The sequence below is a fragment of the Pterocles gutturalis genome, unplaced genomic scaffold (assembly GCF_000699245.1).
Source record: "Pterocles gutturalis isolate BGI_N339 unplaced genomic scaffold, ASM69924v1 scaffold11494, whole genome shotgun sequence".
NCBI lineage: Eukaryota > Metazoa > Chordata > Aves > Pterocliformes > Pteroclidae > Pterocles > Pterocles gutturalis.
In genome coordinates this window covers 38,556-52,419 of record NW_010133323.1, presented here as the reverse complement: position 1 = coordinate 52,419, position 13,864 = coordinate 38,556, and the positions used below count along the sequence as shown (strand labels likewise).

General features: G+C 39.0%; 1 protein-coding gene across 1 annotated transcript; it reads left to right on the top strand.

Annotated features, from left to right (window-relative positions):
• Positions 1 to 81: 81 nt before the first annotated feature.
• On the top strand, positions 82 to 10,965 carry XRCC2 (X-ray repair complementing defective repair in Chinese hamster cells 2). Its single transcript, XM_010081191.1, has 4 exons — positions 82 to 184; positions 2,711 to 2,856; positions 4,145 to 4,226; positions 9,997 to 10,965. The coding sequence occupies exons 1-4, from the start codon at positions 82 to 84 to the stop codon at positions 10,710 to 10,712; spliced, it is 1,047 nt and encodes a 348-aa protein (XP_010079493.1). The 3' UTR covers positions 10,713 to 10,965.
• The last annotated feature ends 2,899 nt before the right edge of the window (positions 10,966 to 13,864 follow it).

Sequence of the window (13,864 nt, the reverse complement as noted above, 5' to 3'; positions counted from 1 at the left end):
GGGGTGTTCAGCGGGCAGGCGGGTCTGTGTCCGGCCTTTGTGTCCCCGGCTGCGGCTCTGGGAGGGGGCTGAGTGCCCGCCATGGAGCTCGCTGGGGAGGTTATTCAGGTGTTCGGTGATTCCTCTGGAAAGGTTTTCTTCGCGCTTCCTCTCCCAAATGCTGGAGTGGAGAGCTGTGAGGAAGGTTTGCTTTAAATGAACAGTATGGAAGGTGGCATTGCTCCCCTGTTTTTCGGAGAAAAGGCTTTTGAGTTTGGGAGTTTTGTTGTTTGTGGAGTTTGTTTTGTTTTGTTTTCCTCTGCTGCTGGATGGTTTGTTAGTGGCTTCCTGCAATCAGCGAGTTGATTACTTGGAGATTTGTGTGTTACTCTATTGGAATATGTGAAAGTATAGAAACGTGTGATAAGAAGTATTTATTTCTTATTAAAGCTCCATGTTTTTTTAAGTGGGACTTAAGTTCTTTAGCCCTTTTGACGTGTAAAAAAAAAAAATACTAACAGCTCCCCGCTATCAGCAAATATACACAAATTAAGGACGTGAGTTGTGCTCTGTGTCCAAGGGGGTAAATGCATTTAGTTGTCCACATAAGCGGGGCCAGCAGGGAATGCACATGGCATCAACTGCCCACGATGGAGTGGGTTACCAGATCTGAGCGAGGAAGGAATTGATAACGGAGGGGTTAAGAAGGGTTAATGTATGAGTATATCGTCCAGAAGAAATGGTAAAAGCCCTCAAAACAGAAGACACTTAATTTAAAACAGTACTTCCTCAGATAGCCTCATGCATAAGATCAGTTTTTAGTGAGAGTTATACTGAGACCGCAGCCTTTTATTCTTATTATTGAATATAATTAATACAAATTAGAACTTCTCGCAAAACACCTTTGGTGTGTCACAATAAAATAAATCATAAACTGCTTGCATATGTCTTTGTGCCCAAAGTTTACAAAAGCTCAGTCAGAGTGGTTACAGTGGTTGAAAATTAAATTTTGTCTCCCAGTCAAGATAGGTTTGTATTTGTAAATAGCCTGTAGGTTAGCTCACAGCCTCTAACAGAGCTCAGTATTTAATTTGAATTTCTTTAACATTTTAATGAAGTAATATCTCATTCCTGACAAGACCTACATGTCTGCTTACATTTATGCATAGCTTCGTTGAAACCAATATAGTGGAAGGATATAATGTATTAGTCAGTGGGACTGTCCATATGCATATTTCTTTATTAAAAAGATGAAATAGATCCATTATAAAATATGTTGAAATATTTGAGACCCATCATCCTTGTTATTAATGAAATTTAATCCAACTGTTGCCTCACTCTTGCTGCATAGCTTGTTTTCTACACTTAACTGCACATATGTGGAGTTTCTTGCTAGTATAATTACACTTTTGAAGAATACCTAAGAGTGAAGGCCTGCCACTAGCAGGTTGCTAAAAGATGGTATTTTGTGTAAAAGAGCACATTCTGAAAGAAGAAACTAACATCTATAGTTAAATTGTAGAATCTGAAATCTCTTATATGGGTTTTGAAATTGTTCTGGTGTTTTTTCCCAAGCTCTTCCCATTCAAAGGCTTTCTTCAGCAGGGCTGTGTTGCTGTGTCCTGTACACTGTTTGTGACAAAGCTTGGGAAACCTGACATCCACCATCCAGATTGCCCTTTAACTGCCTGTAGATTCCCCTCTCTCCTCATTTTACCAAAAAAAAAAAAAAAAAAAAGGCAAAATGGAAATGCCTCCCCTGGAACACAGCCAAGGTGGCTTTTGCTGATTTGGGAAAACCCATGTTGTCCCTGTCTTTAACGTCAGCAGAGGTGAGGGATGCCTGTCTAGTCTCATCTCAGCTTTGCTTCCGTCACTTCTGCTGTAATGTGGACAAACCTTTGTTAGATTTGAAGGCAAATTGTTCGCTGTTTCTGCCAGGAACCCCACTGCTCCCAGCGTGACACTAATGAGGCAAGTCTCTTTGGAGATTCTGCTTCAGAACTCGGAAGTAAATACAGGTTTGATAACAACACAGGTGCGCTATCATCAGCGAATTACCATAAATTACCTACATGAGCAGTGCTCAGAGTAAGCACCTGTAGTTATTTAAAATTAATATATAAACTTGTCATTTAAAGAACCGCAGATTCGTATTTAAACGATAGTGATCAATCAGCTGTGTATTTCCAGAGTTCTAGCAGTAAGTTTAAAGAAGTGATGAGGTAAGTTTAAAGAGGTCTCTTCTCTGAGAAGAGACCAGGGCTTATAATTTCCAGAGGAAATAAACTGCAGAGGGTGTATTTGTTACTGTAGAAATAAATTTGGGAACAGGAGGCTGCAGAGATGCATTTAGACCAGAAAGGGCTGTGACTCCCAGCTCCAACAGCAGCCATAATCAAGCCCCTGCAATTGTTGAGTGCTGGAGCGCTGCTTCCTTTGCTAAGACAAGAAGAGCATCAGAAAGCAGCAGCCTGTGGTGGTTTTCCTGTTTCTCTCGACTTCCACGGCCGGATGAGGGGGTGAGAGATTCCTAGCGCTTCTCTGCAGTGGGTGCAGCCTCTCCTTGCTGGAGGCCAGGGCCAGGCACAGGCAGGTGCGTACGCTGTAGGGCTGCACATGTAGGGTCTGCAATGGCCCTCGGTAGTTGCAAGTTCCTGGTTCACGTGCCCTGTGATACGCTCCTATATTCTTGTGTGCATATGTCCATCTGGATTTTTGCTTTGTCCAGGTCACAGAACCCTACTGGTTCTCAAAATATTCAAGAGTTCACCATGTGAGTATCTTCTGCGCTGTACAAATGTGTGGAACATAGTGGGAGGATCTGTAGATCCCGAGCAAGGTCGATTCAAGTGTTTTGATGGCCCTTCAGTGGACGTGTGAGAAAACTCTCCTGAATCTGTGTGAACAGCCAAACAAAGGCAAACACATTGACATTTTGTTAATGGAAGGGCATGTTAAAATGTCAATGAAAATGTCACACTTAGATTCCCATCGTGACCACTTGAAGTAAATTCAGGGCCATTTAATGGAGTTTTATTCTACCATTAAAGGTGAACACACACACCACTGTTTAAACAACTTTTAAGACAATTTAAAGCAAATGTTGCCCATGGATGTGGCAGGGAGGAAAGCAAGATAAGGCTATGTGTGTTTAAAGGTGTGTGCTCACTGCTTTTTGGTGACTGGCTTTAATGAGGAAGGGATAAAACTGAAGGGGATTCGTTTTGTTTAAATCTTCAAATGACAGTTGGGTGTCTTGGAGAATGAAATATTTGGCACAAGGGTATGTGCTCTGGCAATGCTCTGAGCATCCCGATAGCGTCCCTTCCTGTGTGTGTTAATACGCGTAGGCAGTAACAGCTCTGGCAGTGGGTGAAATGTTCATTCTTGGTTTATAAATGTATGCCAGAACTACAAATAACACAAGTTGTGTGAATACCTGTCTACTTGATATGCAAATACCTGTCAGTTTAAGAACTGCCCATGAACTTTGGACTAATTTGTTTTACAATGGACTTGCTTTACAAGGGGCTTTGGAGGAACTTGCTTTACAAATTTGAGCTTGCTTTGGAAAGGTTCTTGCAGAGCCATTGGTGGCTAATTACTGTTGATCATTCCTAATCCATACTGTGAACAAGTACCTATGATATAATAGGATTGTAGTCCAGAAGAGTCCTGTATAACTTTTCAGATGAAACGTGTTTTTACTTATAAATGTGCAGAGAGACTGACTCGGGAGACTAGTGATGGGTAGTGGTTCACCTCTCAAGCAGTAGTTTGTTGTGGAGGTGATGGTTATTACAAATGATGGTCTTCCCTTTGTTCTGGCAAATGGCAGTGCTGCTGTATAGCAGAGGCAATCCCTTTTGCTAATCTACCTGTGCAGTTTTGGGTTTTTTTAAGTTTTATTCCCCCTAATGTATATCCAGTCCTTATTGCCATCGAATCAGTGTGCTAATTGTTTGTAAGGATGGAGCCTTCTGTTGCTGTGGTCCAGACTATAGGTTTCCATATGTACTTATGAACACATTTTTAAAAATCAAACTAATCTTTTGATAGGGCTCTCATGGAAAACTCCCAGTTCTCAGAATCCTGTAAATTTGATTCCCAAGGTCCATTATGTTGAGTTAACAGCATGTCTGTTCTGTCTTTTCTTTAAAAGCTGCTTGCACGACTTGAGGGCAGAAGTTCTCTGAAGAATCTTGAACCTTATCTGTTTGCTGAGGAAGGATCTCCTGTTCATGGTAAAATGTATCTTTATCCCATTTGTGGAAAAATGTTGATGTAAAAGTATTCTCAGAGCAAATGACAGAGATAAGCATACAAGTAGATATTTTTGCCGTAGATTCAGAATTTTAATTGTTGATGTAGTTTTATGCAAACTAGATAAAATGTAATAATGCAAAGTCACCATTCAAACTTTATTAAATGGACTTTAAAATATCTACTTTACAGGTATCGAACAGGTGTAGGTGAGTAAATACCAAGCACACTCATCTGTTTCAAGTAGTTTTAGAGAAATTTGTTCTTGATTCTGTCATTTAATCTTTTTTTTAATCAGTGGTCTAAAAAGCACCACAAAGTCATAACTGCAGAAATTTACAAAGAACTTGAGCTTCAATAGATAGCAAAGAGTTCTGTGATATGGAGTAGTCTGGCGCAGTCAGAAAAAGGTATGTTTTAATAAAGCCAAGTCATCAAGCCCTTCAGCATTGGCTTCAAAACTCCTGATTAATTTAGATGATGGAACTTTGGAAACAATTCCATTATGAACAGAGGCACTAATCAGCTGAATCAGTTCATGGACAATGTTAGGATGAAAATGGCTTATATAGACCTGCAGTGAATAAAAGAGAACTTCAAATTGGAGAAATTGGGCTACCTCCTAGTGATGCCAGTACAAGTTTAAGGTAGATTCTTCTAGCAAGAAGTTTTAAGATCAAGATTGGATGTTTTAATGAAATAAATTACTGAGATAAACAGAAATTAGTACACTTAGTAATTCCTCGATTATTCAGGAAGTCAGACTGGTTTTCCAGATTGTGTGAAATTTCATGGATATCACAATGGAAGAGACCACTCTGATGACATAAAACTAGAAATATATAGTAAGAAAGGGCTATGAATGGCAAACTAAAGATCATGCTGTGAGGTACTACAGTTGTTGAGTGTGTGTATGAATGAATGGATTTGATATGAAAAGTATGTGGCTGTTGTGGTTATCAACATACTTCTCTGCAATTTGAATTCCCACAAATTTTAGAAGGTTCAGAAGAAATAGCAGAAAAAGCAATAAAAATAATCGGGATAACTGGATGAGAGATGATGCTTGGTCTACAAATGCAGTCACTGTGCGATTGTGCATTATTTTGCAGCATTTGAGAATGCATTAGGGGTTTAGCAATACATGATTCATGCCCCTGAAAGTTTCAAATATGATACAGCAAAGATAAAGGGCGGAGAAATACTGGTAAGCCAGTGCAAATGGAGCAGAGAAGATTATTTAAATACTCTCAATTCTGAACTGCTTTGTTACCTACAAGAAGAATTAAGAACCAGTAGTGAAATCAGTATATGCTTCACAAGGCTCCTGAAGTCTTCACACTCTTTAAAAAAATGAGATATTTTTGTTCTGAAAAGATGCAGTAATAGAAAGTGCTGATCTTTCAGTCTATTTTTTAATGAGCTTTACACACAAGAAACAAATGTTTGGGACTAAACTGGCCATGTTCTGATAGAACCAGAGCATAAGAAGCCTTCCTGGGGGTCAGTAATTGCCCTTGCTGTCACAGTCCACAGCGTTACATAATTCCATTCATCAAGTTATCAGCTTTGATCTTGAAGCTATGTAGGTTGTTCATGTCTAACCAAAGACTGTTCCAGAACCTCAGTTCTGAGGTGTTTGGAAACCTTCTAAATTCATCACCGGTTTCTCTGGGCCAACACTGTCACTGAGTTTCTGAAGCACTTATATTTTTCTTCTATTTTTAACAAATGGCATCAATTATTATCTGTTTTGGTCATGTTTTTTGTCTGACATTAGTGAAGTTGTATAGCATATTAGCACAGATTTTTAGCTTTATATACATAAATGGTCTTCCCCTTTTATTACATTTTTGCTTTGTCTTTTAATAGCACAGTGTGAGTCTGTGTGTTACTTTGATGTGTGTTCTCATTCAATCTTAAATCCCTGTTGAAGATGTACCTCTCAGTTTGTTATGAACTTGACTTTTAGTAGGTCACTGTGCAATACTGTAATACATTGCCCATGAAGTCCGTACTGAACAGCTCTTAATCTAAAACGTTATGATTAAAGCAATGCAAAGACCTAAATTATTCTTTTTTTCTGGATGGTGTTTGAAACAAACAAACATATATATGAAGTTTCATTAAACTATCCAAAGGTTACATCATACTTAAGTGTTCATAACATGTATGTATATATTAACAGGAACGGTTAATATAGGTACTGCTGTGATATTGTCACTGCTTCTAATTATGATGGATTTACATACTTAAGAACACATAAGCATATTAATTACATACCATTTAAACTCTTCTGGAATGGAGGAAAAGTGACACGAGCTTTCAATAATCTTCCACAGTTGCCAGTCATACTTCTCCTGTGCCACTGGTATGAAGTTGTGGGTGTCAGTGTAAAGCTCTGATGTTCAGCAATAGTATGGCACCCAGCATTAACTTGGAATAAATATTAGGCCTTTCTACTTCACTAATAAATGGTACAAATATTATGACAGTTTCTGCACAGTATTGCCAGTTACCAGTCCAGTAACTTCAAGGTATCTGATGATGTGAAACCTGCAGTTATTGCTGAGGATTCTAACAGCCTGTTTGTAACTGCAGCATCAAAAAGTAGTGTAACCAACATTTGCTAGTGTAATGATTACAGACAAAACTTAAGGCTCTTCCCATTCAAAAGTTAACAGTGAGTTGATGACCAGGACTGACCACAATGTTTCAGTTAAAAATATATTAGTGTTACAGAAATATTTAAGTTTCTGTAACATGATGTAGTTTATCCTGTATGCCATTGCATAGCAGTGGACTGTTGTACTCTCTAGTCTGCCCATACTGGGCCAGTTCAAGCTATCGTGAGCCAGGCACTGCATGGGGTGAATCCGTAAAATGTACTTGAATTTGTCAGTGCTGAATTTCATATGAAATCATTCTGCTTGTCCATGTTGACCTGTTAAATCTTCACAGTCTTGAGTCTTTATTGACCCAGTTAGTTTGTCTTCTGCACGTTTTGCCAAGCTAATGGAACATTCATCTACTGCTATTTTTAACATTGGGCAACACCATCTCCAATAGGAAAATTTCCCATTAACTTTCTTCCATGGCATTCCTACCTGCCTCTCAGAGTCTTTCCATCCCATAACAGTATCTCTTTACTAATCCTCCTTTCAAAGTATTTTGACATTAATGGATGACGGTAGTACTGATCACTATGTTTCTTCCATGACCTATTGTGAGTGTGTCAAAGGCTTCTTGAAAACATTGCGGTCTGCACTTCTCTGCTGTGTCATGGTTTGTCTTCTCTGATCCAGAAGGATGAATTTCCCCTCTTATCTTACTGCAACAGCCTGGTTGCTAGTTTAAAGAAACCCTACATTTATAGATGTTGCTATAAATGGCTTCTGTTTTGCACCCGTTCTTCTTGTGGGCAGCCTCTTTGATAATCATGAAGGCACAGAACTCCCCGGCTCTCTTGAGGTTTTCTTACAGTCCAAGCTGTTACTCTCTTCAGAGTAACTTCAATGTTTTGGTCAAACTACAGCCCGGATGTGTATCTTGTTCAGTAACATTGAACAAGCTTTAAGGGTGCTTAGCTGTCTTGCTGTTCAAATTTATAAACCACCACCACAAAAACTCACAAGATGATTTTTTTCATTTCAACTTAGAATTTTTATTTAAATAAATTTGTTAGTTCTGCCAATAAGAGCTCATCCAATGTTAGTCTGTGACACAGAGACACCCTGATAGAACATCTTCAAATGGATAAAGTCAAGCATTTTTTTCACAGAATAACTTTTTGGAATCATTACCAAACAGTAACTCAGATTTGCCCACTGCTTCTTCTGAGGGGCCATACAGAGTTGCTGTTTTTTCTTAAACAAGCCCTATTTTTCTGTAAAGGCAGGTGAAGCAATCTGTATTGCATATTGGCCTAATTCAGTTACTGGTCTGGATTCAGACATGCCAGTCAGGGTGGCAGAGGTCTTGTGCTGAAGCCAGTGGCAGACAGAAGATACACTTTCTTCCTTGACGAGAGGTGCCTTGCACAATTTTTCTAAAATATTTCAACAGACTTGAAATATGAGGGAATGACCTATCCAGCATGTTTAGGAGAGTTCTTCCAAGCTGGTACCTTATCCTAATGGTGTGGTTGTGTCGCTGGCAGAGTCTCTGTGACAGCAGAGCAGCTGTTGGCTGCAAGTGGCAGAGTTGGACTCTGTGACGTCTGAACAGGAAGAGAAAATGAAGATGTATGTCATAGAAGTAGAAGTGTAATTGTCTTTCATCTCAAAAGTGAGATGGGGAGAGCCATTCAGAACAGATAAGTAAGGGTTTGGGAGCTGACCAAGCTTTTTAATAAATTTCAATGTCAGAAATTCAGGAAATGGAACTGCAGTTGTGGAACAGCAAAGATTTTCATTATGGAGAGGTGGGCAGTCTGAAATGGATAGAATGATGTCACTGAAATGGACAGAATTGTCACATCAGGTGTAAATTGCTTTCAACGCTTGCAATGGGTGAATTAAAGCTTAGTTTCTTCCCCACCACCCTCCGCCCCTCATCCCCTGCTGCATCTTGACATTGTATGCACTTAGGAACAAGGACATCCTCTGGAAGTTGAGTAATGGCTTGAAAAACCCTGCTAACTCAGGCAGGCACAAACATGTTTAAGTAAAGTTGCAATTAATTCTCTACTCTTGCATCCCCCCCTATGAAAAGCTGTCATGCCATTTGCACTTGCCAAGGCCGTAGAAATCTCTTGCCTTCCTGCAGTTAGAGTTGTGTGATTCTCTTTACTGCACATCTTTACCCTTCTGCCTAAAATCCAAAATGTCATAAATAAATGATCCAGTTTCCTAAATTAGAAATTTATAGAGACCAAATAATAAATTAATTTTTTTTCAGAGTCTTGCTCTGATATAAGACCTAAGAAGACTTCGGAATATACTTTAGAGTATCTTGCATTCACATCCAAAAAAAATAACTGGTTTCCTAGTAAAGTGTAATGCTTTTGTTAATTAACATCTTAAATTTATGTGATATGTATTTTATTGACCCACATGGATCAAGCAGTTAGGCCGAGTCCATTTATGACCAGAGATCCTTTGCTTCAGATAGTAGAGTCATTGCCTGCAGTTGAAGGAATCAGTGAGCCTCCCTTGTCAAAGGAAGCAGTTTCATATTGTGATCACCACAGAAGAATATAGGTGCTCAATAAATATACTGGTATTCTCTTTACCGGTCATAGATTCCTGTTGGCATCTTGTGATGTGCAGATATTGAACTAGCATGTAGCAGACATGAAATGCTGAAGGACAGTCTGTGCTGCAAAAATAGATGTGACAACATGATTTGGACCTTTAATACGTCGGGTTTTTTTGTTGTGCCTATCCTCTACTTTAAATTAGATGGTTTCTGAGCCACTTTTGTGTAGCAACTTCCTTTTCATCCTTCATCTGCCTGTAGTGATAGCTGAAATCCAGTTGCTCACCTTTTACTGCTATGTCCTAGATATTTGCAGGGTTTTTTCCGACCTTTGTTCCCAGTTGGTTTTCTTCACTTTAGAGACCTTTCTTGAAAATTGAGATTTCTCTTGGTAGATGCTAACCAGGATTTAAACAATTTGATGGATATCAGACTTTCAAAAATGCATTTTCCATTTAGTGGTATAGTGAGTATTGGTTCAGTAAACACTGAAAACTGACTCTAAGTTATAAATGCTTTTACTTGACAACTTGCTGCTTGGTTTTTGAACAGGAGATGTCATTGAATTCCATGGTCCAGAAGGAACAGGAAAAACAGAAATGCTTTATCACCTAACAGCCCGCTGCATCATTCCAAAATCTGCAGGAGGACTGGAAGTAGAAGTCATGTTCATCGATACAGACTACCACTTCGATATGCTTCGTCTGGTTACCATTCTTGAGAACAGGCTGGTGCAAAGGACGGAAGAAGTGATAAAACAGTGCCTGGGAAGGCTTTTTCTTGTGAACTGCAATAGCAGCACTCAGTTACTTCTCACTCTCTACTCTTTAGAAAACATGTTTTGTGCTCACCCCTCCCTCTGCCTTTTGATTTTAGATAGCATATCAGCTTTTTATTGGATAGACAGAAGCAATGGAGGGGAGAGTCTTAACTTGCAGGAGATGAATCTGAAGAAATGCGCTAACTTTCTTGAAAGGCTTGTGAGAGAGCATCATTTAGCCCTTGTTGCAACAACACAAACACTTATGCAGAAATCTACAAACTCTGCAGAAAGCTTTTTTCCTTTAAAGCTTCAGCATGAAACTGATACAGACTATAGACCTTATCTTTGTAAATCATGGCAACAAATGGTAACCCACAGGATATTTTTCTCTAAGCAATGTAATTCTGGCAACAGCGAAGCTTTTACAGTCCTTTCTTGCCACCTCAAAAAAAACCATGTAGTAAAACGTTCGTTTAGTGTTGCAGAATGTGGAGTTCAGTTTTAACTTCAGTTTGTTTTTCAAACGTGTAGCAAATCCTGGTGCTTAAGGCCTGATGAGGTCTAAGTAGTTTTTAGTCCCTTTTGAAGTAGTTGGTTGTTGATGTGTGATTCAGAATTTTTGTCACTATTTTCTTAAAATTTAGTGAAGGGCAGGAAATGGTAAAATTTTTTAATTACTGTAGGCGTTCAGTCCGAACTAGCAAGGAATGCTGAAATTACTTGTTTGTGCTTAATGCATAAAGAGATTAAATCAAGAAAATTATAACCAAAGACATTTTAAACTCCTAGTATCCTTCAGTAATCTAACCTATGTGGTATGCAGCCAAATGCACTTCTGGGTCTTCCTGCTTTACACCCCTCCTCTCCCAAGATACAGAAATAGAAGCCTAGTTGTCTGTGGGGGAGACTGCAAAAAGGCGAGTGTTCACTCTTAAATATTGGTCTTGGTTTATTCCCAGTAGGCCAGGACATATGAACTGCATTCATGACTTGGCCTGAAGAAAAAAGATTCATTTTTACAGCCTGTTAAATAGTGTCAATCCTGACCATGCTTCTCCAAGCTCGCAGCCTCTCTGTTTACGTTAGCATGTGCTTGGAGGAGCAAGGATTGCAGGTGTGACCTCTATAAACATCTGGGTTTGAAGAATCTACAGCTATCACAGAAATAGAGGCCTGATTTCCATAACTGAAGGAAAACTGCAGACCCGATTCTGGGTACCTTTGAGTTTGTGCTGCACGCACCAAACAGTTTAGTCTTTGAAAATAATGAAGTGTGGGTTGTGGGTTGTTTTGGGTGTGGGGGGTTGCTTTTTGGTGGGTTTTTTTGTTTGTTTTTTGTTTTCAGATGTATGCGCAGACCTAATTTTTTTTTCTCTACTTTTCCTCATTATTCCTTCCCACTTCTTTCCCTTCCCCCACTCTCTCTAAGAATTGGAATGCCATGCCTCTGGTCTTTACCAATATGTATTTGCTGCATGTAGAACATTTGTGTGCAGGATTTGGCATGCAACATGTTGCAATTCTGGCAAAGAAGATTCAGAACTTATGGGAAATGCCCTACAGTTCTGGCAAAGAATACCATATTATTTATTAACCTAGAGTGCCCTTTGAAAGCTTCAAAGTGCCTCACAAGAAAGAAAATTGCACACAGTACATTATTTAATACAAAAACTTACATTAGCTTACAAATTTAAATTACTGAACAAGGGGGAAATATTTCTCACAGCAATATTTGTTCAGTCATGTTGCACAGCATGTTTTATAGTTTAGATTGAACAGATTATTAACAAAAATGCATATTAAGAAGAAGTATCTACCACAGTATCTTTTTGAGGAAGATGTCTAAAAAACTCTATTGCGAGACACTTTAATTTCCTGACTTCTGAAGCCAGCTTTTTCCAGCTGACTGTATATCTGGACTCCCAGCTGTGTACAGTTGGGCATGCATTCCCAACCTTCTGTATGTAGAGCTAGGAGCGTGTATCATAGAATCATCACAGGATCATAGAATGGTTTGGGTTGGAAGGGACCTTAAAGATCATCTAGTATATCCATACTGTTGTTCATAGAATTTGCTGTCTCCGTGCTTTGGGTGGACCTTTGCAAAGACAATGAGTGTCCTACCTCTAACAGCAGCCAGTACTAAAGGTTTTGGGAGGACTGTGAGAAAAATCAGCGTTCAGTGGCACAGCCTCCCCCAGTGTGGGGCTTGGGGAGCTCCTGACCAGAGCCTGTGGTCAGACCAGTGTCTGATGGCCTTAATCGATCAGACTGATCCTCCATGAATTCATCCAATCCATTTTTAACTTACCCTCTTGAGTTCCACCATGTCTTTTCACAATGAGTTCTGTTTAATTATTCTTTCTGTGGGGAAAACTTCCCTTTTTTTCCCCCTCTCACTTTTTAAACCTTCCAGCTGATCACTTCTTCACGCCATCAGTTCTTATACTGTGATGCATGAGCCAACTTTGCCTTTTCAACACCTCCGCATAGGCGATGATTTTATAGACTCTCATTTCATTTGTGTGTTCTCTTCCATCAACGGCCAATATTTATTTTATTTCAGAACTTGCATAACTACACAAATAAAAGAAAAACATAAAACTTAACCATTCTGTCTAGACTGGACCCAAGTTAAATGGTTTTACATGAGTATATACTTCCACTGGGAATTATGTTAAAGGACATACATACTTGCTTTTTTTTTTTTTTTGTTAAAACACTGGGAAGATTCAAGTAGAGCTACAGAATTTTTAGATGTGAAAATTATAGGACTACATTAATTTCTACTACTACTACAAAAAAAAAACCAATCCCCTTTTCTATCAGAGAATACAGCTCCACTGAAGATTAACTGCTTTATAAAGTCATACTTACTAAAAAATATGTTTGAGGAAAAACAATGGAAATGTTTTTTATTCCTGTCTGGAAAAAAAGCTTTTATATTGTTTGCAATGTAGTTTATATTTTGCATTGTACTATAAAATAAAATGCTTACATTGAAATGAAGTCAAAGTTCTAATTGATCAAAAAGATCACCTCAGGAAATTTTGAAATTTCCCAGTTTTATTTTTACTTTGAATGCAGACAGATTTTTTTTAATTCTCTGGTAACTGTAATATTCATGCTCTGCACATTTGTTTCAGGTGTAGAGCAGGCCTAGTTTTCAGAGGTGCTGAGCATCTGCATATCCCTGTGAGTGTGCAGGAGGGACAGGCTGTATGCAGTCTGGGAGGGCACTCGCCTTATCCTCTGCGAGAATTATGCTATTTGGAAAAATTAACCTTGAGGATACAAGTCTAAGAATGATGCAGTGGTGAAGAACCTAGGAAGCTGCAATTTTGTTTGTACCTTAATTAACTGTGGTATTAAAAATGTTTTTACCATTTTTTAAATGGACAATTTTCTCCATTAAAACTATGTGGAAATCCTAGTTAGTGGAGAATGCAGTTTCTCCTCATGAGCCGGGAACAGTACATTACATAGCATCATATTTAGTATATAATATCCCATCCAAGTTTTCCTCTTTCACCTCAACTTAAGTTACCGCCCAGTCTCCAGCCCAGTGTCTAACCTGGAGCGACCTGTGCTGCTGCAGCTCAGTCTCCCAGGGAGGAAGTGCATTTTGGGTTAGTAGGTCTATGCTGCCGGAAATTG